The 23,545-nt window shown below is 33.7% G+C and overlaps 1 protein-coding gene and 1 non-coding gene across 2 annotated transcripts; one reads left to right on the top strand and one right to left on the bottom strand.

Moving 5' to 3' along the window:
• Nucleotides 1-125: 125 nt before the first annotated feature.
• LOC140890170 (uncharacterized) lies at nt 126-11,345 on the bottom strand. The gene is made up of 8 exons (XM_073297929.1): nt 11,289-11,345; nt 6,607-6,761; nt 4,266-4,647; nt 3,507-3,546; nt 3,305-3,461; nt 2,590-2,730; nt 2,329-2,514; nt 126-129 (listed from the first exon to the last, which is right to left on the bottom strand). The coding sequence occupies exons 1-8, from the start codon at nt 11,343-11,345 to the stop codon at nt 126-128; spliced, it is 1,122 nt and encodes a 373-aa protein (XP_073154030.1).
• LOC140894080 (small nucleolar RNA R71) lies at nt 8,522-8,632 on the top strand. Its single transcript, XR_012153633.1, has one exon. It is a non-coding gene; the product is annotated as a small nucleolar RNA R71 (small nucleolar RNA).
• Nucleotides 11,346-23,545: the final 12,200 nt, after the last annotated feature.

Raw genomic sequence — 23,545 nt, 5'->3', positions numbered from 1 at the left:
CCAAAATTATACCTACAAATAAAGATCAATTAGTAAAAATAAAAATAGAAAAGAAAAGAATATACAAAATATAAACAATCTTACTTGACCAACAATGAAACCTTTTCATCTTGACATAAATAGATTTAGCTTTCCATTAACATGAAACTCAAGAATAAAGATAAAAGAAATTTCATACTTGAACTTGAGAAACTTGCACACTCAAACTTTTATTCTCACACACACAATATTTATTTTACAAATGAAGAATTCTCTACACTCTTGCATACTACAAAGCTTATACAACACATCTATTTATAGGCCAAATGAGAGCAAGAGTCCAAGGCTCATTAAATGTGAAATAGTAAAGTTGGTGGGTGCTTGTCTCCTTGAATGTTAATACCATGACCCAACTTTAATTGGCATGTTTGATGCCTTAGACCACCGATTCAGCCTTTCTTTTCAACATAGAACACGTAGGATATTTTGTGTAGATGTGTTTGGACAACTCATTCACCCCTTTTGGATAAAATATGAAATACTTATGATATTTTTACTCCAAGCTGGTCATAGTAAAAGTAAATCTATCTCCATTTTGATGTTTGATTATTTTGATCATTTTAATGAAGTTTTTGGAATTTCTTGTCTTCTACAAAGTTGAAGATGCCTCTTTTGTGATTCTACAGGTTTTGAGGTTACTCCATTATGACCTCTGTAGCTTGAGTAATTTTATTTTTACCAAACCTGCGCAAACCGTAAAATACAACATTTTAGTAAAACATTTAAATATAAACACATAACACTAAAATAATACAACTTCATAATTTTAATTAAACTTAAAATTTAAAACACACTTTTTAACATATAAATAATTACAAATTTTAAGTTTCATCACACCCCCAAACCGGCTAATTACTAGTCCCTTAGTAATAAAATATCATAAAATATCATAAAATCACAAGTTAGATTTTTATTCCTTAATATATATATTCAAATTTGCAAACTTTGAAATTTTAAAAACACACTTGTGAGGAGATCATATGTTTATTTATAAATCTCATTATCAACCAATACATCAATATGTAATTGGATGGGCTATACATATATATTTCACACAATATCAAAATATTAAATATATATAATTTTTTTTTTTTTTTTACATAAATATTTTCTAAAAACTTTGAGAATAATATAATTAAAAGGATAATAGAAATCATTTTCATAACATGTATATCATCAAGAATATTAATGTAAAAGTCTCAACTCCATATTCTCTCGGGTTAAAGTATTTCATATATAGTTGTTTTTCACTCATGGAGTTGGAAGAAATTATACACTCTTTGAAAATGGCTAGTAAAGCAGACAATCAAATAACCTAATATTGAAAATAAGATAGGATGATTTACAAAGAATAAACCCATTTTTTTTTTTGTTTTTTTTTTGTTTTTTTGTTTTTTTGTTTTTTTGTTTTTTTTTTGTTTTTTTTGTTTTTTTGCTTGGCTGCAAAATTGTTTTTACATAATCAAATACCTCCAATAAACTTTGAAAATGTAACATTTTTTTTTCAAATTTTATTTATTTTTTTTTATTTTTTATGAGGTAAATCTATTACATTAATAATTATAGTAGAGATATTAATACTCTACATCTTTACAATCAAACTTCAAACAACTTTGCAGCCAATTTTCATTTTTCTTTTTTTTTCTTTTTTTTTTCAAAATGGGTTTAATCTAGTAATCAACCATTTCTTAATAATCAATAAAAGCTTATAAGTTGTTTTCTCAATTCTTACCCCTCACTCACAAAATTTATGTGAGTAACTATTGAACTTTTACAAATTAATTCCCTCAATTATACATGTTATTATTTATTCAATCAATATCACTTTAATTATATACTCATAAAAGTTTTAGAAAATATGTATTTGAAAACACACAATTATATATTATTTATAACTTATATCCCATCAATTATATATTTTCTATTAAATTGATAAAAAGAAGAATAAATAAACATCTATACAAAAAGACTTCATTTTCTTAGTAGTTTGCAATTTAAATATATACGGAATATTAAAATCTAATCTATTGTGATAAGATGATAAATAAAAACTAATGCGTGTCAGGAGTTTTTGACTCCTTACTCTGCCATTGAAAAAAAAAAATAAATATTATTATAGAAATATATTTTTTTAAAAATTTTAAATTTTTTTTTTTTTTAAGAAAAATAAAGAGTACATGATGAAAGAGATATCACCTGAAATTATTGAAGATGAGGAACAAACACAAACCATTTCATGACATGTTGAATCAATGATATAGTTTTCTTTTCTTACTGGTTGGTTGAGACCAATTGATCTTTGTTATAGCTGAATCAGGTTGATGAACAAAAGCTTGGAGATCATCAATTAATTGGTCTTCATTCGAAGCAGAGATGAGCATCCTTCGTGAATTTTCTGTAATAAAATTTTGTTCCACGGCTACATCGAGAAAAGTCAACAAACCATCATAATATTTATTGATATTCAACAAGCCAACAGGTTTATTATGGATATTAAGTTGTGCCCAAGAAACAACATGAAAAATTTCTTCTAAAGTACCAAAACCACCAGGCAAGGCAATAAAAGCATCAGAATTTTCTATCATTTTAGTTATTCTCTCGTACATTGATGAAACTTTCAACTCTTCCCCAACCGTAACACCTGTAATATTTCCTTCAGCTAAAGCTGTAGGAATAATACCCAAAACCTGACTACCTCCAAGATGAGCTGCTGTTGAAATAGATCCCATTAACCCAATATTGCCTCCTCCGTAAACCAAGTGAATTTTTCTCTCTGCTAAATTTTTTCCAAGATTAATTGCTGCATCAACAAATATTTCATTCTTTCCAGTATTAGAACCACAAAAGACACAAATATTTTTCAATTTTTGTGAAGAAGATCCTGTCATGTTTTTTTCTTTTCTTTTAAAAAATATAGAGAGAGTTGAGTGATTTTATAAGGAAAACAAGGAATAAGACAGAAATAGGAATACAGATGTGAACAAAATGATGAAAATAGTAAAAAAAAATAATATATAATAATAACATGCATGCGTATAAACAGTGATGTGATTGTGGCTCACAGTGTTCCTTCAATATTTATGAGTCGAGGGTTGGCTTACCATTCAATTTTCTTATAAATTGGCAAATAGGGTCTTTTTTAGTCAGATTCCCAAGACCATCACCATGACGCTGCGCTTGGAATAGTTTCCATAAACGGAGAAGTTGACCTTGTACATCTCCACTAGAATGCGTCTCAAGAGTCAATGAGATATCATCCAATGACTCTTTACTCAGCCCATTCTTAATGAAATCAATTTTATCTTCTCTATTTGTGGAAACATATCCCAAAGATCTGCATTGTCTATTACAAGTCCATCTGGCACAATTATGACAAACATCTAACCTTTTAGCCCTTCTTTTCTTCGCATAGGTACTTTTTCCTAGTCCAGACATATTTCGAACAAGTAAGAATTTTGGAACTTCACCACCTAATCGAACCTTGGCTTCAATTATAAGACGAATATCCTCCGGGATTCCTTTTTGCATAAGCATTCTCAATCTTTCACATCTGCCTTCATAAATCATTCTCAGAACTTTTTTAGAAACAGATGGAAAATATTTACCAAGTTTTTTGATAGCTTCATCCATAATATATATTTATATATATATATATTCAATTATTTTGGGAAATTGAAATAAAACCGACTAAAAGTAGTCACGGAGTACCGTTATCCGCCACTTAACCGGGAAGTGAACTCAATTCTGCAAAAATAAAATAAAAATATAAGTAACAATTAAGTTGGATCATATAAAGGAATAAACTCTTCATTAAGAACTTCATTTTCTATAAACGGTTTAAGTCTTTGCCCATTAACTTTAAATACATTATTATTTTTAGGATTTTCAACATCAACAGCACCATGAGGATAGACAAATTTAACAATAAATGGTCCAGACCATCGCGATCTAAGTTTTCCTGGAAACAAATGCAAGCGAGAATTATAAAGTAAAACTTTTTGTCCGATTTCAAAAGATTTTCTCATAATATTTTTATCATGAAATGCTTTTGTTTTATCTTTATAAATCTTTGCATTTTCATATGCATCATTTCTTAATTCTTCTAGTTCATTTAATTGCAATTTTCTTGATTTAGATGCATCATCTAAATTAGTATTAAACGCTTTAATTGCCCAATAAGCTTTATGTTCAATTTCAACAGGTAAATGACAATGCTTTCCAAAAACTAATCTATATGGTGACATCCCCAATGATGTTTTAAATGCAGTTCTATATGCCCATAATGCATCACTTAATCTTAAAGACCAATCTTTTCGATTTGGATTGACTGTTTTTTCCAAAATTTGTTTTATTTCTTTATTTGCAAGTTCAACCTGACCATTCGTTTGAGGGTGATATGGAGTAGAAACTTTATGTGTAATACCATATTTTCTTAACAACGAAGAAAATGATTTATTTATAAAATGACTTCCCCCATCACTTATTATAGCTCTAGGTATTCCAAATCGACTAAAAATATTTTCTTTCAAAACTTTTATCACAACTTTATGATCATTAGTTCTACATGCAATTGCTTCAATCCATTTTGAAACATAATCGACAGCTACTAAAATATAAGTGAATCCAAAAGATAATGGAAATGGACCCATAAAATCTATTCCCTAACTGTCAAATATTTCAATAATCATGATTGGATTTAAAGGCATCATGTTTCGTTTTGAAATTGAACCCATTTTCTGACAATTTTCACAAGATTTGCAAAATGAATGTGTATCTTTGAATAAAGAAGGCCAATAAAATCCACATTGAAAGATTTTTGCAGCTGTTTTCTTTGACGAAAAATGACCTCCACATGCCTCAGAATGACAAAATTTAATGACACTACTTACCTCATTGTCGGGTATGCATCGTCGAAAAATTTGATCAGGACAATACTTAAACAAATAAGGATCATCCCAATAAAATTTTTTGACCTCTTTCAAAAATTTATTTTTATCTTGTGAACTCCAATGAGAAGGCATTTTATTTGTCACAAGAAAATTTACAATATTAGCAAACCAAGGCATAGTAGTAGCATAAAATAGTTGATCATCCGGAAAATTTTCATTTATTGGTATTTCATTTTGAGATGATTCAGAAATTATTCTTGATAAATGATCGGCTACTACATTTTCTTTTCCTTTTTTATCTTTTATTACAAGATCAAATTCTTGTAACAACAAAATCCATCTTATTAATCTCGGCTTAGCATCTTGTTTATTTGATAAATATTTTATGGCAGAATGATCAGTGTAAAAAATAGTAGTAGAACCAATTAAATAGGATCGAAATTTATCTAATGCAAACACTACTGAAAGTAATTCTTTTTCAGTTGTTGAATAATTGATTTGAGCACTATTTAAGGTTCTACTTGCATAATAGATCACATAAGGTTTACCTTCTTTTCTTTGTCCTAACACGGCTCCTACAGCATAATCACTTGCATCACACATTAATTCAAATGGTAAAGACCAATCAGGAGGTTGTAAAATAGGTGATGTAGTTAAAAGATTAATTATTTTTTTAAAAGCAGTTTCACATTCTTGAGTCCATTCAAATTGTGCATCTTTTGTTAAAAGATTTGAAATTGGTTTCGATATTATGCTAAAATTTTTTATAAATCTTCTATAAAATCCCGCATGACCCAAAAATGATCGAATTTCTTTGATCGTGTTTGGTGATGGTAGATTAGCAATAACATCAACCTTAGCTTTATCAACTTCAATTCCTTTTTCAGATATGACATGCCCTAACACAATTCCGGATTTAACCATGTAGTGACATTTTTCCCAATTTAAAACAAGATTTTTTTCTTCACATCTTTTTAAAACTTCTTCCAAATTTTTAAGACAGTTTTCAAATGAGTTTCCAAAAACAGTTATATCATCCATAAAAACTTCCACAAATTCTTCAATCATGTCACTAAAAATACTTAGCATGCATCTTTGAAAAGTAGCCGGGGCATTACATAAACCAAATGGCATTCTTTTAAAAGCAAAAGTTCCGAACGGACAAGTGAAAGTAGTTTTTTCTTGATCTTCTAATGATATTGGTATTTGATAATACCCCGAATACCCATCAAGAAAACAATAATAAGGATTACCTGCCACTTTCTCTAAAATTTGATCTAAAAATGGTAACGGAAAGTGATCTTTTCTAGTTGCATCATTTAATTTTCTATAATCAATGCACATACGCCAACTAGATGGAATCCTAGCTTGTAATAATTCTCCCTTTTCATTTTTTATAACAGTGATGCCTGATTTTTTTGGTACTACTTGTGTTGGACTTACCCATTTACTATCCGAGATTGGATAAATAATTCCGGCATCTAATAGTTTTAAAACTTCATTTTTAACAACTTCTTTCATGTGTGGATTTAATCTTCTTTGTGGTTGTTGATATGTTTTAGCATTTTCTTCCAAATGAATTCTATGTGTGCAGATTAAAGGATTTATACCTTTTATATCTTGCAAAGTCCATCCAATTGCATTTTTGTGTTTTTTAAGTAGTGTTATTAAATCTTCTTCTTGTTTTGGTAAGAGGGTAGAAGATATTACAATAGGATATGTTTGATTTTCACCAAGAAAAGCGTATTTTAGTTCTATTGGCAAGGGTTTTAATTCAAGTTTTGGATGATCATTTTCTTTTACTTCTTCAAGTTTATTAATTTCTTCAAATAACTTTGATTTAAAAACATTTTTTGAATCAAAACTTTCCACTAAACAAACTTCAGATTGTTGATTTAAGTTTTTTTGGTGTATATTTTCTTCCACAATTGTTTCTATTGCATTATCATCTTCATCTTCATTAATACTTGGTTGTTTACATAAATTGAACACATTAAGTTCTAAAGTCATATTTCCAAAAGACAATTTCATTATTCCATTTCGACAATTAATTAAAGCATTTGAAGTTGCTAGAAATGGACGTCCCAATATTACTGGAATTTCGTTATGTACTTCTATTGGTTGTGTATCCAAGACAATAAAATCCACAGGATATATGAATTTATCGACTTGAACTAACACATCTTCTACGATACCTCTAGGTATTTTGATTGACCTATCGGCTAGTAAAAGAGTAACAGATGTAGGTTTTAAATCTCCCAACTTAAGCTTTTCATAAACTGAATAAGGAATTAAATTCACACTTGCTCCCAAATCTAACAAAGCTTTTTTAATTTTATTTTTTCCAATAATACATGAAATTGTTGGACAACCGGGATCTTTATATTTCAAGGTAGAATTATTTTGAATAATAGAACTTACTTGCTCCGTTAAGAATGCTTTCTTCTTTACATGCAATTGTCTTTTTACAGTACATAAATCTTTTAAAAACTTTGCATAAGAAGGCACTTGTTTAATAGCATCTAATAATGGAATATTTATTTTTACTTGTTTAAAAACTTCATAAATATCAGAATCATTTTTTTGTTTTTTATTATTAACTAATGCATGAGGGAAAGGAACATGTTTATTTGACTCACATATTATTTCAGATAATTTATCATCAACTTTCTTAATCTTAGGACTCAAAGTATCATCTTTCTCGAAAGTATCAAGATTTTCATCCTTACTCTTTGAGTTTGACTGATCTTTGTTTTCATCACTATATGGATCATTAACTATTTTACCACTTCTAAGAGTAATAACAGATTTTACTTGATCAAATTTTTTGATTTTGATTTTTAGGATTAGGTTGTGGTTGAGATGGAAATTTTCCTTTTTCATGAATATTAAGTGCAGATGCAAATTTTGCAAGAGTTTCTTTCAAATCATTCATAGATTGAATGTTTTGAATATTGATAGACTCTTGCTTTTGAATGTATGCATGAATTTCATCTTCAAAATTTTTTCTTGGAGGTGGGATATAAGGAGCATAACCTTGATGATTTTGGTTATTTTGAAAAGGTTGTTGTGAAGGTTGTGCATTATTATCGTTCCTCCAACTAAAATTGGGATGATTTCTCCAACCAGGATTGTATGTTTGTGAAAAAGGATCTAATGTTGGTTTTTTAAAATTGTTAACATAATTGGCTTGTTCATGGAGACATTCTTTAAATGAAGGCAAAGTAGGACAATTTTTTGTAAGATGATCATGTGTGTCACATATATGACAAACAATTTCTTGAACACTTTTTAATTGATCACTCTTTTTCATTTCTAATTTTCTTGCTAAAGATGCAAGTTTAGCTTGAACATCTACATCATCTTTAAGATGATAAATACCACCCCCATTTGTTGAATTATTGGTTTTACTTGGTGGTTCAATTGAGCCTATATTATCCCAATTTTGAGCATTTTCTGCTAATGACTCCAAATATTCCATAGCTTCATTTGGGTTTTTATCTTCAAAAGTTCCATTACACATGAATTCTATCATTTGCCTATCTTTAGGTATTAAACCTTCATAAAAGTGAGAAACTATTCTCCATATTTCAAAACCATGATGTGGGCATGTATTAAGTAACTCTTTATATCTATCCCAACATTGATAAAATGTTTCCCCTTGTTTTTGAGAAAAAGTTGTAATTTGTCTTTTAAAAGAGTTTGTTCTATGGGAAGGAAAAAAACTTTTTTAGAAATTGTTGTTGCATTTCTTCCCATGATCTTATTGAACTTGATCTCAAATTTTGCAACCATGTTTTAGCTTTATCTTTTAAGGAAAAAGGGAAAATCTTTAATCGAACAGTATCCATGCTACAATTTTGATCATTATAAGTGTTGCAAACCTCCTCAAATTCTCTTAAATGCAAATATGGATTTTCAGAATCTAAGCCATGAAAATTTGGTAAAAGTTGAATGACTTGTGGCTTAAAATTGAAATTAGATGCATCAGGAGGAAAAACTAAACAAGATGGTGTACTAGTTCTTATTGGATTCATATGGTGCCTAAGTGTTCTTGATTGTTCATGTTCTTGATGATTATTATTATTATTATCATCTTGATTATTAGAATTATCGTCCATGTTTAAAATATTTTCAGTTACTCGAACAAGTCTACCACTTTGTTTACGACTCCAAACAATCATACAATAAAAAACAACATACTATTTACATAATAACAAAATTAAACTTAATTTATACCTCCCCGGCAACGGCGCCAAAAACTTGCTACAACTTAAATTGTAATTCACCCAAGTGTAGGTTGTCTGCAAGTAATATACTCGTGAGTACGAGATCGATCCACGGAGAGGATGTTGTAAGTTTAATTTTAGCAATAATATATTATAGATAAAAATATTATTATAAAACTTCAAATACACAAATTATAAAATTGTCAAGGTTTCAAAGGTTCATTGTTGGTTTATTTAAGATTGTTTAATAAAAATAAATAAAAGAAACTAAAATAAGAATAAACATAAAAGAACAATGAAATATTTAAACAAGTATATCATATAATATAGTTTCCACTATATTAATATCAGTCGATATTTAATACATGGTACCCATAATATATATATAAATGCATAAATATAAATTGACATAAAAGTAAATGTTAGATCAAATCACAATATTTCATTTAGAACAACCGGCAGAGCCACGCTATCGTCAAAATAAAATATATGATTTTATGTTAGATGCGATAAAGTAAATGTTAGTTGCGGAAAAGTAAATGTTATATGCGAGAAAGTAAATGTTAGTTGCGGAAAAGTAAATGTTAGTTGCGATAAAGTAAAAGTTAGATGCGAGAAAGTAAATGTTAGTTCAAATCACAATATTATTTAGAACAACCGACAGTGTCACGCTATCGTCTAAATAATATATATGACTTTATTATAAATAGATACATATATTTATAGTATATAATTATTGTAGTATTTATTGTATCATATTTGACAACAAATCAAGGTAACCACATTCAAGGTACCAAGCATTTGATGTAAATAGATAACAACAAATCATCCAAAATTATACCTACAAATAAAGATCAATTAGTAAAAATAAAAATAGAAAAGAAAAGAATATACAAAATATAAACAATCTTACTTGACCAACAATGAAACCTTTTCACCTTGACATAAATAGATTTAGCTTTCCATTAACATGAAACTCAAGAATAAAGATAAAAGAAATTTCATACTTGAACTTGAGAAACTTGCACACTCAAACTTTTATTCTCACACACACAATATTTATTTTACAAATAAAGAATTCTCTACACTCTTGCATACTACAAAGCTTATACAACACATCTATTTATAGGCCAAATGAGAGCAAGAGTCCAAGGCTCATTAAATGTGAAATAGTAAAGTTGGTGGGTGCTTGTCTCCTTGAATGTTAATACCATGACCCAACTTTAATTGGCATGTTTGATGCCTTAGACCACCGATTCAGCCTTTCTTTTCAACATAGAACACGTTGGATATTTTGTGTAGATGTGTTTGGACAACTCATTCACCCCTTTTGGATAAAATATGAAATACTTATGATATTTTTACTCCAAGCTGGTCATAGTAAAAGTAAATCTATCTCCATTTTGATGTTTGATTATTTTGATCATTTTAATGAAGTTTTTGGAATTTCTTGTCTTCTACAAAGTTGAAGATGCCTCTTTTGTGATTCTACAGGTTTTGAGGTTACTCCATTATGACCTCTGTAGCTTGAGTAATTTTATTTTTACCAAACCTGCGCAAACCGTAAAATACAACATTTTAGTAAAACATTTAAATATAAACACATAACACTAAAATAATACAACTTCATAATTTTAATTAAACTTAAAATTTAAAACACACTTTTTAACATATAAATAATTACAAATTTTAAGTTTCATCAACTGTTCATCAGAATTTTTTTTTTTTGTTATTTATTTAATGTCTTATCTTTTGGCCTTTGATTGATTATCGATAGGACTAATTCTTGATTAGATTATTAGAATCGGGGTCTCACATTAAGTAGAGAGATAAGATTCTTGGACTGAATTTAGAAGTGAGTGGGGTAGATCGAGTTCGCATGAATTGAACTCTCGCATGTGATTGAGTTATTTAAATTGATTTATTTAAATACCATGCGAGCATGCTTTATTTTTGAGAATTATTTGAATTACATGATTATGTGATTTAAATTTTTAAAAGCATGAATTACTTGAGATATCAATTACTTGAATTCCTGGATCGAATTCGAATTTTCTCGAGATGGTTGAATTATTCGAGAAAGAGGTTTTGGACACCGAATGTTGGAAGATCGAGGTAGTTGTGTCCTAACTCGTTTGAGTATGAGATATATGTTCTTGATGTATATTGAAGAAGAATCGAACTGCATAGAATTCGGACAGGATAGAGTGATACTGCGACTGATCAGATGGTTAGCTATTCGGCACTGATTGAAGAATTTCCGATGAGTTTCAGTCGTTTTAACCGTTGACTCTGAATAATTCTGGGAATGCCATTCTTGTGTGAAAGATGGTTAGAGGAATTTGATCAATTGTTTGATTCGCGAGACTACATCGATGAACGACGGATTCAGTTAGTTGCTTATCAACTGCAAGGTATTGCAAAAAGTTGGTGGATATCGAAGAAGAAAGCCTTAGAGAAACAAGGTTTGGTCGTTTCGTATAGTTGGTTAAATCCGAGTTTCTGCGTCATGCTTTAGTACTTGTTCTTAGCGAGGATTCACAGACTCTAACTGCTTCTGTCGATGGGGAAGCAGGTAACTGGTTGATTTTAGTCTTTCGACTCTTTTGTTGTTAGATATTGATGCAAATTTTCTTCTTGTGGAGAAGTTAGATTGATGCTTCCTCTACTTTTGTCTATCTGAATTATTTGCGGTGAAATTAATTCGAAATTTTGAATTTTGTTTCCATGGGAGTTGATTGTACTGAACAGTACTATATTTTCGGTAATCAGTTTTTGATTATATTATCGATGTAGTATATTAACCGAGTACAGGGCAACCGAGGTTGATTTCAGATTGTTGCCGGATTCGGATCAGAGATGATAGACGAGTGGATTTTTCCTTCGGTAAGAATTCCTGAGTTAAGAATTCCTTTCTTATTAATTGTCGATTACCATTTGTTACAGAATGGTGCGGAGGAATGTTTGAGGTATGCAGATGATGTCTTCAATCAGCCGTGTTGGTTGATTTAACAGAGTTATTGAGTTTGCTGATGTTGTTCTAGTTGAGATTCCAGATTTTCCTCCGAGTCGAGAGGATGAGTTCAGCATTAATTTTAGATCAGACATCATCGACTGATAATCTGAAGGGAAGAGGTTTCAGAAATCGAATTCGGAATGAGGTTCGACCGATTTGAATTTTTCTGTTGTACAGATTGAATTGGAATTTCATCTGCATTTTTTATGAGTCCTTTGAACCGAATCTTTCAGAGATTTGTAGATGAGCTCTTGAGTTTTTTTATCGATGAATCTCTTATCATTCGAAGAGCCGTATTGATCTTTCAAATTCTTTAAGAATTGTTCGCAGATTTTCATGTCGATCAATTATGCTATTCTTTTGACGTCTGAATCTTGTGAGACCGAGTTTTATTTTCCTCGATCTTTTATCTAGGAAGATGGAATTTTATTGTATACCTCAAGACTAGAGCTGTTATGAATTGATCTGGATCGACGTCCTTATCTGAATTTGAAGATTTTTGGATTTAGCGAATTCTATCGCGAATCCTTTGAAGAATTCTTATTGTTGAGAAGACGATTACTCAGTAGATTATGTTCTTCTGTTTAGTTTGTATCTTGAGACCAGATCTTATTGAATTGAAGGAGAGATTGATCAGCACCTCAGTATTATTGACTTCTTCGGTATTGATGACCTTTCGGTGCTTTGCACTCCTTCTTATTGAGAGTTGAGACTTATTCTTGTTCAGAAGAACTCCTTGTTATCTTGAGCATCGAAGAAGTTGAAGACGCTCGAGATGCGATGTTAGTTTCTGATTTAAGTCTCACAGAGATCTTCTTGCTTGGAAGATTTAGCATCATTTTATTTGCTTGGAAGATTTCAGTAATTTGTTCTGATCTTGGAAGATAGAAGTTTTGATTTTCGCAGTTCGAACTGATTTTGATTTGGGAAAGAGAGTTATAGAGGACGATTAATCTGAATGCGAATTTTGTTGTTATTCGGAGAATTGATTGTAACAGCTAAGATTTTAAGCTGAATGATCTGATCTTATTTTATCTACTTCAGTTGTTATCTTTGACAAATGATTGTTGCACTTCTGATAGAGTCTGGAACAGATGGAATGTTTATCTTGCTCCTTCATTAGACTTCGAACCAGAGTTGATTGAGAATATTGAGAATGCTTTGGAATCTGATTCGACCTTTCAGAATCCGGTAAAGATAGATCAGATATGGGTATAATCTGAGTTTCAGGTTTATATTTATTCCTTATTAGCGAATAACTTTTGTTGTGCCAGATGTTTTGGTTTGAGACAGAGTATCAGGAGATTGGCACTTTGAAGTTTATTCAGTGTTCTTCCAGATGATCGGAAGATATTTGATGAATTGAGGAATCAGATCGAATAAAGGACGAGGAAGCATGAGGTTTGAAGTATGGCTTCTGATGTTTTGAACTGTTAGCAGTCAGAGAGAGAACAATTCGATTTTCTGTTGTACAATCTATTCTGATTCAGAGTGGAATTGGGATCTCAATTCGATGATTTTCGTAGCAAGGCTACTTTGTTGAGTTTGAGATGAGATGTCATCTGAGTATCGTTGATCGAGTGATGGAATCTTCCGTTAAGAATTCTCGATTCTAAGAATTCTTGATTTATTCTGTTGAATGACTGTTGTTACATAATAGTATGAACGAACTCTCAAAGCTTTACAGTTGATGTATTGGATTGTAACCTGAACTGGTTGATGTGCCAATGGTTATTGAACGACTGAAGTTGTTCGGAATGAATTCCTAGATTTAACTCGATTGTCAGAACGAGTTCGACACTGAATGGGGATCCGAATTTTATCTTCAGGAAGTTCGTGAAGAGAACTTTCTCAGAATCATTTCTGAATTGAGGTATGGCCGTTTTGAACTTTTGACAGGCCGTTTGATTTGACAAATACTCCTGTATTGTTGCATAATTTTATGTTGACCGAATCTCTCAGAAGTATTAGTTGAAATTAGGAATTCTTATTGATGAATTTCTTGTTTTCTGGTTATGAGAATTGTACTGATCGTACAGAGCTTTCGACAATCTTTTCAGAATTGTACGCCGATCAGTTGTAGACTAATCTTGATGTTTGAAATTCTGATTGGACCGAATGAATTTCTTCGATCTTATTATTTGATGATGGAATTTCTGATTTGAATCTTTTTAACTGAAGGAGTGAATGCAGCAACTGATGTTTCGAACCGAAGAATTTATCCTTATTTTATCTACTGTCTGTTTTGATTGGTAGATTGAGGGAATCCGTTACAGTTTTCTGTTCAGAATGATTTGATGAAGAATAGAGGATTGATATCTTGTCAGAGGTTGTCAGATGTCATTAATTGCCGAAGTCTGTCAGTCTAGTCAGAGATCCTTGATGTAATTATTTTTTGGCATAGACTTAGAAGAGACTTTTTATTGTTGATTCAACTTGTTTAGATTCGATACCCTCAGAACGACGTACAACTAGATTAGATGAATCAAACATTAGAGGAATTGCCATGAGTTGTAGTGCTCGACTTAGCACTAGTTGGCAGAATTCTTGATTCTTGTGGGGACTTCGTACAACGACAGCGATCAGATGATTTATTGAAAGCACCTCTCTAAAAGTTGTACGAGGAAAGATGAAGATCTCTTTTATTTTCGAGATGAACTTTCTGTGTCATGAGTTAGAACGGTAGATGATTCGAAATGTGACTGAAATTAGATGGATTTTCTAACGAGGATGAGATGACTTTTGATAGATGGACGAAGTGTTGATGAAGTAATCGACTAGAGTTTCTGACTTTCTCTATTTTTTTTGAGATACCGAATTGATTGAGATGAACGATTCAGAGTTAGATTGGAAGCAGATTCTGGACTTAGTTCCGAGATGTAAATTCTTATTGCAGTCCTTGATTCAAGCCTCGACCTTGTGATAGAATCATGTTTGATTTCGAGGACGAAATCGATTCTTAGAGGGGGAGAATTGTAACGCCCCAAAATTATATTAATGGACCTTAATTGAGATAATCAAAGATTTTAGAAGTCGAGGGCCGATTCGATTTTGATCAGGGACTAGAATGCAATTTTCGGAATTTTCAAGGACTAAAACGCAAAAATGGGATTTGTTATATTGATTGGTCTTGGAATTTGTTTGACTTAGTCTCATTTGTTCCCTCTTCATCCCCTTCATCGGTTCCTCTCCATTGAAGGCGAGAAAAAAGCTTCCAAGCTTTTGTGATTTCCATTTTAGCTCGATCCGTCCGTTGGAATTTGATCTGAAGTTGATATCTGCGATCGCAGCGATGAGTGCTCCGTTTGGAAGTAAGTTTATCTTATTTATGAGAGGTTTGAATTTTTGGATGTCTTTAGAATTGATTTATATTCGAAGAGGATGATTTTGAGATAGCTGTGAGAGTATATCTAAGATGGTATGAAGATCAAACAACGATCGGAATTGTTATGATTTTCTTAGTGATTTTCAAAATCTTTGAATTTGAGATGTGTTGGGATTGGATTGGAAATGATATGTATTGATTGAAATGAGTTTATTGGATTGTTGAATTGCAGTCTGCGTTTTTGATTTGATCAGTTTATAGCCGTTATGCCGACAGTTTGAGTTTTGAATATCGTTTTTATGTTTTGATCGTATCGAGTTTGAGTGAGTTTTTGATGTCGATATTGATCCTTATGACTCCTTCTGATAGATTGAATTGAAGTCAGCAGAGTTGCGAGATAGCAGCTTTGTTCAGTTTGGAAGATTGAAGTCGGTACAGTATCGATTTTCTTTTTATCGATTGAAGAAGTTGATTGAGTTTTGAATGAGTTTGATTGGATATTGACTATTATCCTTGCTTTTTGATTTCAGATTGAAGTACCTTCGAAGCGAATAAGGTAAAATACGACTTAGACTTGAATGGAACGATTAACTCGAATTAGACTGGATTCGAGTGTTCCAAAGAATGCTAATTTGAAATCATGATTGAATGCTTAGTTGAAATCATGATTGAATGCTTATTTGAATTGGTTATTAAATTTATGATTGAATGCATGAGATGACATATGCATTCATATTGAGCCGAATGATTATTCGTTTTGAATTAGACGATCTGGTGATTATAGTTGAGTGGCTTTGTAGGCGAATTACTACATGTGCGGAAATAACTCTCTATAATGCTCCAGAGTCTAGAGGATTAAAATATTCCTCGTCCACCTCGAGAGGATAGTCGGTGTGATTGTTGGATATTTTAACCTCGGAATCCCAAACCGAAGAAAGAAAGAAAGAAGAATTTCATTTGATTATCTGAGTCTGATAATCCAAAAGTTTTTTACAGACATGCATATCATTTTAATTCAGCACTTGAATGAATTACTTGAATTATATCTGATGTTGATATACGAGGTGAATTGATGCATATCATGTTTGATATGTTTATTTGATATAGCATGTTGTCTCTTTTACTGGGAATATTATTCTCATCGGATTATCCGGCTGTTGTCTTTGTTTGTATGTGTACTTGGCAACAGGTGGGCAGGATCGAGTCAGAAACTACAGGGATAGAACGAGAATGAAGAATAGAAGTGGGACTTCGAGTTAGAATTGGAAATGCATGCCAATCTAGTTTATGTTTTGAAACCATGTTTAGAACTCGAGCATTGTTGAATATTAGATTTGATTATGAATGATGAATATTGAAGTTTTTATGTTGATTACATGTTGTTGGATTCGGAATTGAGCATGTTAGATTGATATTAGGTTGTGTTGAATTGTTGATTTTGAATTGGAAGCATGTTCAGTTTTCTGGAAAAATTTTGATCCCAGGGTGCGCTCGATCCCATGATTTTCTGAGATCGAGTGCAGCCCCTGAAAATATTGAGGCAGAGACTTGCACAAAATGGTGCGCTCGATCCTGGATTTTTGCTGGATCGAGCGCGGCTCATATTATTTTCTCGGCAGAGAGTTTCAAAATATGGTGCGATCGATCCTGGACTTTTATAGGATCGAGCGCAGCACTGTTCATCATAAAAATAATTTTTTTGTTATTTATTTAATGTCTTATCTTTTGGCCTTTGATTGATTATCGATAGGACTAACTCTTGATTAGATGATTAGAATCGGGGTCTCACAAAATCTATCGGATAAAGAAGTACACAGGGGAATCATTTCATGAATACTGGAAGCGGTTCAAAAAGCTTTGTGCTAGCTATCCGCGACATCAGATAAGTGAAAACCAATTAATTCAATTTTGCTATGAAGTTTTGTTGCCTCATGACAGGACTATGCTAGATGTGGCCAGTGGAGGAGTTTTTGTGGATAAAACTCCAGTACAATCAAGGAATTTAATTGAGAACATGGCTGCTAATTCTCAACAATTTGGCACCAACAGGAATGATCATGCTCCAAGGAAAAACAATGAGGTAAATGTCTCTTCCCTTGAGCAACAATTGATTGAATTGACGTCTCTTGTGCGTCAAATGGCTGTAGGGAATGTACAAACTTCAAAGGCATGTGGAATCTGCTCTGCAATGGGACACACCAGTGATATGTGTCCTACTCTTCAAGAGGAATCGGTCGAACATGTTAATGCTACTGGCGGATTTCCTGGACCACCACAGCGGAAGTACGATCCATATTCCAACACATACAATCCTGGTTGGAAAGATCACCCAAATCTGATATACGGAAACCCTCAGGCAAATCAACATGGACCTCAAGCACCACCGCACAATCAAGTTTATAGGCCACCGTATCCTCAAAGGCAGCAGCGTCCTCAGACTCCAGCTCCAGGTGAGTTTCTCGAAAATATTTTTAAGGATCTTGCTACTAATACTGTAACTTTTCAACAAGAAACAAGAGCAAGCATCCAAAACTTGAATACCCAGAAGGGATAGCTCGCCGCCATAATCAATAAGTTGGAAGCATAGCATTCCAACGCTTTGCCATCCAAAACAATTCCGAACCCAAGAGAGAACGCAAGTGCCATTACTCTAAGGAATGAGAAGGAGTTGAAGATCAAGGAGAAAGAAGTTGATGCTTTGCCCAAGGAGAAGCTACAAGAAGGACTGAAGGCGAATGATGGAGAAAAATCCAAGGAAGAAGCGCCAAAAGGTAAGTTTCCTCTCCTATCTGATTACAAGCCTGTTGCCCCTTTTCCATTAGAATTTAAGGAGTCTAGAAAAGATGACCATGTTAGATCTAGGAGCATCAATCAATGTTATGCCATACTCTATTTATGCATCCTTGAAACTTGGTCCGTGGAATAAAACTGGAATTGTCATATAGTTAGCTGATAGGTCTAATGCTTACCCTAGGGGAATAGTAGAAGATGTGTTAGTGCAAGTGAATAACTTAGTATTTTCGGCGGATTTTTATGTGTTCGACATGGAAAACGGTGATCACAATAGTCCTATTCTGTTAGGCATGCCATTCTTGAAAACATCGATGACTAAAATTGATGTTCACAGGGGCACACTCACTATGGAATTCGATGGAGAAATTATGAAATTTAATATTTATGATGCAATGAGATTTCCTAACAGTGATGATTGTGTTCATTCTGTCAATATTTTGGATTACTTGGCACAAGAATATTGTGAGCATGCAAGAAAAAATGAGCTATAGGTGGCTATTATTGCACCCATTCATCAGGATGAGGATGGAATTGGACGAAATGAAGAAGCACAAGAAATTGAGAACATTCTGAACAGTGCTCCTGAGCTACCTCAGTCGGGTAATGTTTCTTATTTATCATTACCAATTTCTAATACTCGGAGTCTTCCATCCGTTTTGCAGGCACCAATGGTTGAACTGAAGACGCTTCCCAAACATCTTAAGTATGTTTTCCTTGAAGAAGGAGAAACATTACCAGTTATCATCTCTAACAGTTTGGAAGCCGAACAAGAGAAGCAATTGGTCAAAGTTCTAAAGGAGCACAAGACTACTATCGGGTGGACCATAGCAGATATCAAGTAAATCATCCCTTCTACATGCATGCATAAGATTTTAATGGAGGAAGGAGCAAACCCCTCGAGTCAGCCACATAAAAAGTTGAACCCACCTTTGATGGAGGTGGTGAAGGCTGAAATTCTGAAACTCCTTGAAGTTGGAGTCATCTACCCAATTTGTGACAGTCAGTGGGTCAGTCAAGTCCAATTGGTACCCAAGAAAACCAGGATTACTGTGGTGAAGAACAAGGATGATGAATTGGTTCCCAACCGCATTCAAAATGGGTGGAGGGTTTGTATAGATTACAGGAAGTTGAATGCTGGAACCTCAAAGGACCATTTTCCTTTACCCTTTATTGATCAAATGATTGAAAGGTTAGCATTTAATTCTTACTATTGTTTTCTTGTTGGATATTCTGGTTATTTTCAGATTTCAATTGCGCCAAAAGACCAGGAGAAGGCGACATTCACTTGTCCGTTCGGAACCTTTGCATATCGACGGATGCCCTTTGGACTCTATAATGCACCAACCACATTCCAACGGTGTATGGTTAGCATTTTGTCTGACTATATTGAGCATATCTTGGAGGTTTTAATGGATGATTTTACTGTCTATGGTGATTCATTCGAAAAATGCTTGTCTCACCTTGCTTTAGTCCTAAAGCGGTGTGTCGAAACCAACCTAATTCAAAATTCTGAAAAATGTCATTTTATGGTTGGGCAAGGTATTGTTTTGGGTCATGTCTTCTCATCTAAGAGAATAGAGGTAGATAAAGCTAAAATCGATATTATTCAGTCTCTACCTTACCCCGCAAGTGTGAGGGAAGTGCGATCTTTTCTTGGCCATGAAGATTTTTACAGGAGATACATTCAGTACTTTGCCAGGATCGCAGCTCCTATGTGCAAGCTATTGCAAAATATGTCCCGTTTGAGTTTGATGAACCATGCAAAAAGTCTTTTGACAAACATAAGGACTCATTGAAATCTGCACCAATCATCCAGCCACCGGACTGGAGCAAACCTTTTGAAATCATATGTGATGCCATCGACTATGCTTTAGGAGCGGTTTTGGGCTAGAAAGTTGGAAAAGCATCGCATGCTATCTACTACGCTTCGCGTATTCTGAACGATTCCCAACGAAATTATTCTACCACTAAGAAAGAGCTCTTGGCTGTAGTTTTTGCTTTAAAAAAATTTCGTTCTTATTTACTTGGTGCTAAGGTCATTGTTTTTTCTGATCTGCAGCTCTTCATTTTCTGATGGCGAAGAAGGAGGCAAAACCAAGGCTAATAAGATGGATACTACTCTTGAGCGAATTCGATGTGGAAATCAAGGACAAAATAGGAATGGAGAATCGATTCGCTGACCACTTGAGCCGTCTAGTTCATATTTATGAGGAGCTGAGCTTGCGAGAAGAATTTCCTGATGAGCGACTGTTTTCAGCAAGCACAGAATTACCCTGGTATGCGAATATTGTGAATTATTTAGTTACTAATGGGTTTCCCTCTGAATTTTCTAAGGCACATAGAGATAAAGTTCGAAGCGATGCTAAGTATTTTGTGTGGGATGATCCATACTTGTGGAAACACTGCTCTGATCAAGTCATACGACGATGTGTACCGGCAAGAGAGGTAATTCCTATTCTCACATTTTGTCACTCATATGATTTTGTTGGTCACTTTGGAGCTAAAAGAACAGCGAGAAAGGTTTTGGACAACGGATTTTTTTGGCCATACATATTTCATGACTCTTACGTTTTCTGTAAGTCGTGCGCTCAATGCCAGAAGACAGGTAATATATCCCAGCGCAAGGAGATGCCTCAGCAACCTATTTTAGTTTGTGAAATATTTGATGTTTGAGACATCGACTTCATAGGACCTTTTTCTAGTTCGTATGAATTTACTTATATATTTCTTGCTGTGGACTATGTCTCGAAATGGGTAGAAGCAAAGGCCACCCGTACTGATGATTCTAAAGTGGTTGCAGAGTTTATCAAGCACAATATTTTATCTAGGTTTGGGATTCCATGAGTCATCATCAATGATAGAGGGACGCACTTCTGCAACCAAACTGTGGCCAGTTTGCTAAAAAAATACCATGTGACGCACAGGCTCTCCACTGCATACCATCCACAATCCAATGGTCAAGATGAGGTTTCAAACAGAGAGATTAAGTCTATCTTATAGAAAACAGTGAATCCAACAAGGAAGGACTGGAGCTTGCGATTGGATGACGCTTTGTGGGCTTACATAACCGCGTTCAAGACGCCAATTGGAATGTCCACATATCGACTGATATTTGGGAAACCATTCCATCTGCCCGTGGAATTGGAGCATAGAGCTTATGGAGCTATCAAGAACTTTATCATGCAGATGGATGAGAGTGGCGAGAATCGGAAGTTTCAGTTGCAAGAATTAGAAGAGATACACAATGATGCATATGCCAGCTCAAAAATCTATAAGGACAAAACAAAGGCCTTCCATGACAAGATGATTTCTAGACGGGAATTCGAAGTCGGTCAGAAAGTTTTTCTCTATCACTCACGACTTCGCTATTTCAAGGTAAGTTGTGTTCACGTTTGAATGGACCGTTTGTTATCACTAATGTTTTTTCCCATGGTGCAGTTGAAATTCAGAGTTTGGACACATCAAAAATATTCAAGGTGAATGACCACACACTAAAACACTACTATGAAGGAGTCCAAGCGAATGTAGGAGAGGACGAGCATGATCTCACACTAGATGCTCCGCCAAATGTCGAATGAATCGCAGCATGCAGTCGAGCTATAGACTGACTGTAAATTTAGCGCTGACTGGGAGGCAACCCAGTGTTTTTCGTTTCCTTTCCCTCGTTTTTATTTTTTCTAGTACTTGCTCTTTTCTTGTTTATAATTTCTTTTTCGGAAAATAGAAAATACAAAAAAATATTTTAATTTTTTTGGCTCGCTCGATCCGTAGACTTCTACCGATCGAGCGAGCACTATTTTGGTAAAACAATAGGTTCGTTAATTTTTGCTCGCTCTATCGGTTAATCTTTATCGATCGAGCGAGAGCACTGTTGTGGTAAGGCAGTAAGGTTTATAATTTTTGCTCGCTCGACCGATTAATCTTTACCGATCGAGCGGGCGGTTTTTTTAAGTAAGGCAGAAAGTTGGTAAGTTTTGTCTCGCTCGATCGGTTAAAGTCTACTGATCGAGCGAGACCCCTTTTAACGCAATTAATATCGTGATTCCCTTATCCCCTCTCTCATTCTCTCCTCTCTATTCTAGCTCAAATCCCTAACCCCCTAACCCTTTTTCTCAATCTCTCACCCGAATTTCATCTAATTCGCAGGGAATCCATAGGTGGCTACACCACTACGCTCCGGTCATCACTTTTGGGCGTCCTCTCCAGCCGCACAACACCGATTCCGCCACCTCTGGTTCCTCTCTGCCATCTGCCATGCTGCGGCCATCACCGCCATCACGCCCTATTTCGCCAGCCAAGTTCCTTGCTTCTCACTGCTGCCGCCCCGGTCATCATCTTCGTGCTTGGCAAAGCATTATGACTGGTTGGACTCCTCCAAAGATTCTAGATCCAGAAGGAGAATACATTATCAAGACAGAAGAAACTTGGACCTCCAAGGAAACACAAAGTTCAAGCTACAATGCTAAAGCACTCAATGAAATTTTTTCATCTGTGGATATGAGAATGTTTGGACTCATAGCTGACTGCAATATTGCTAAGGATGCATGGGAAGCTCTTCAAGAATACTGTGAAGGAACTGATAGTGTGAGAAGAACAAGACTGAGATTGCTAAACACAAAATTTGAGAATATCAGGATGAATGAGAATGAGACTATTGCTGATTATGATAAAATACTTAGGGAGATAGCTACAGAGGCGAATGCTCTTGGAGGACCTATTCCTAGTGAAAGTATGGTGAACAAGGTTCTTCTATCTTTGCCAAAGAGATTCAATGGTAAAATTTGGGCGCTTGAGGAAGTGAAAGACACCTCAAAGATGAAGATGACTGAACTAATAAGTATCCTTCAAGTTTTTGAGATGAACCTTACAGCACAAGAGAAGGATAAAGGGAAATAAATAGCCCTTCAAGCTTCAAAACCCTCATACAAGGAGTATGTTCAATTTCATCAAGAAGTTCATTAGTCTGATTTAGAGGATGATTCGATCTCTCTCATGAATAGGAAATTCAATGATTATCTGAAGAAGATGAAAGAGACAAGAAATACGGATAAAAAACTCAAGGCTCCAATGTTTCCTAGCAAGCCTTTGAGAATTACAGGACCAGAACAGTCACCAAGGAAACCTACTGATACTCCTAAGCCTCGACTAATGTTGGAAGGGAAGAAGAAATCAGTACCAAAGAATTTAGACACAGTAAATGTCATGCTTGTCAAGGGTTTGGACATTATCCAAATGAGTGTGCTAACACGCTTAG

This window comes from Henckelia pumila, chromosome 3 (genome assembly GCF_033568475.1).
Source record: "Henckelia pumila isolate YLH828 chromosome 3, ASM3356847v2, whole genome shotgun sequence".
Classification (NCBI taxonomy): Eukaryota; Viridiplantae; Streptophyta; class Magnoliopsida; order Lamiales; family Gesneriaceae; genus Henckelia; species Henckelia pumila.
The sequence above is the reverse complement of the archived record's forward strand: the minus strand, read 5'-3'. Positions and strand labels throughout refer to the sequence as shown.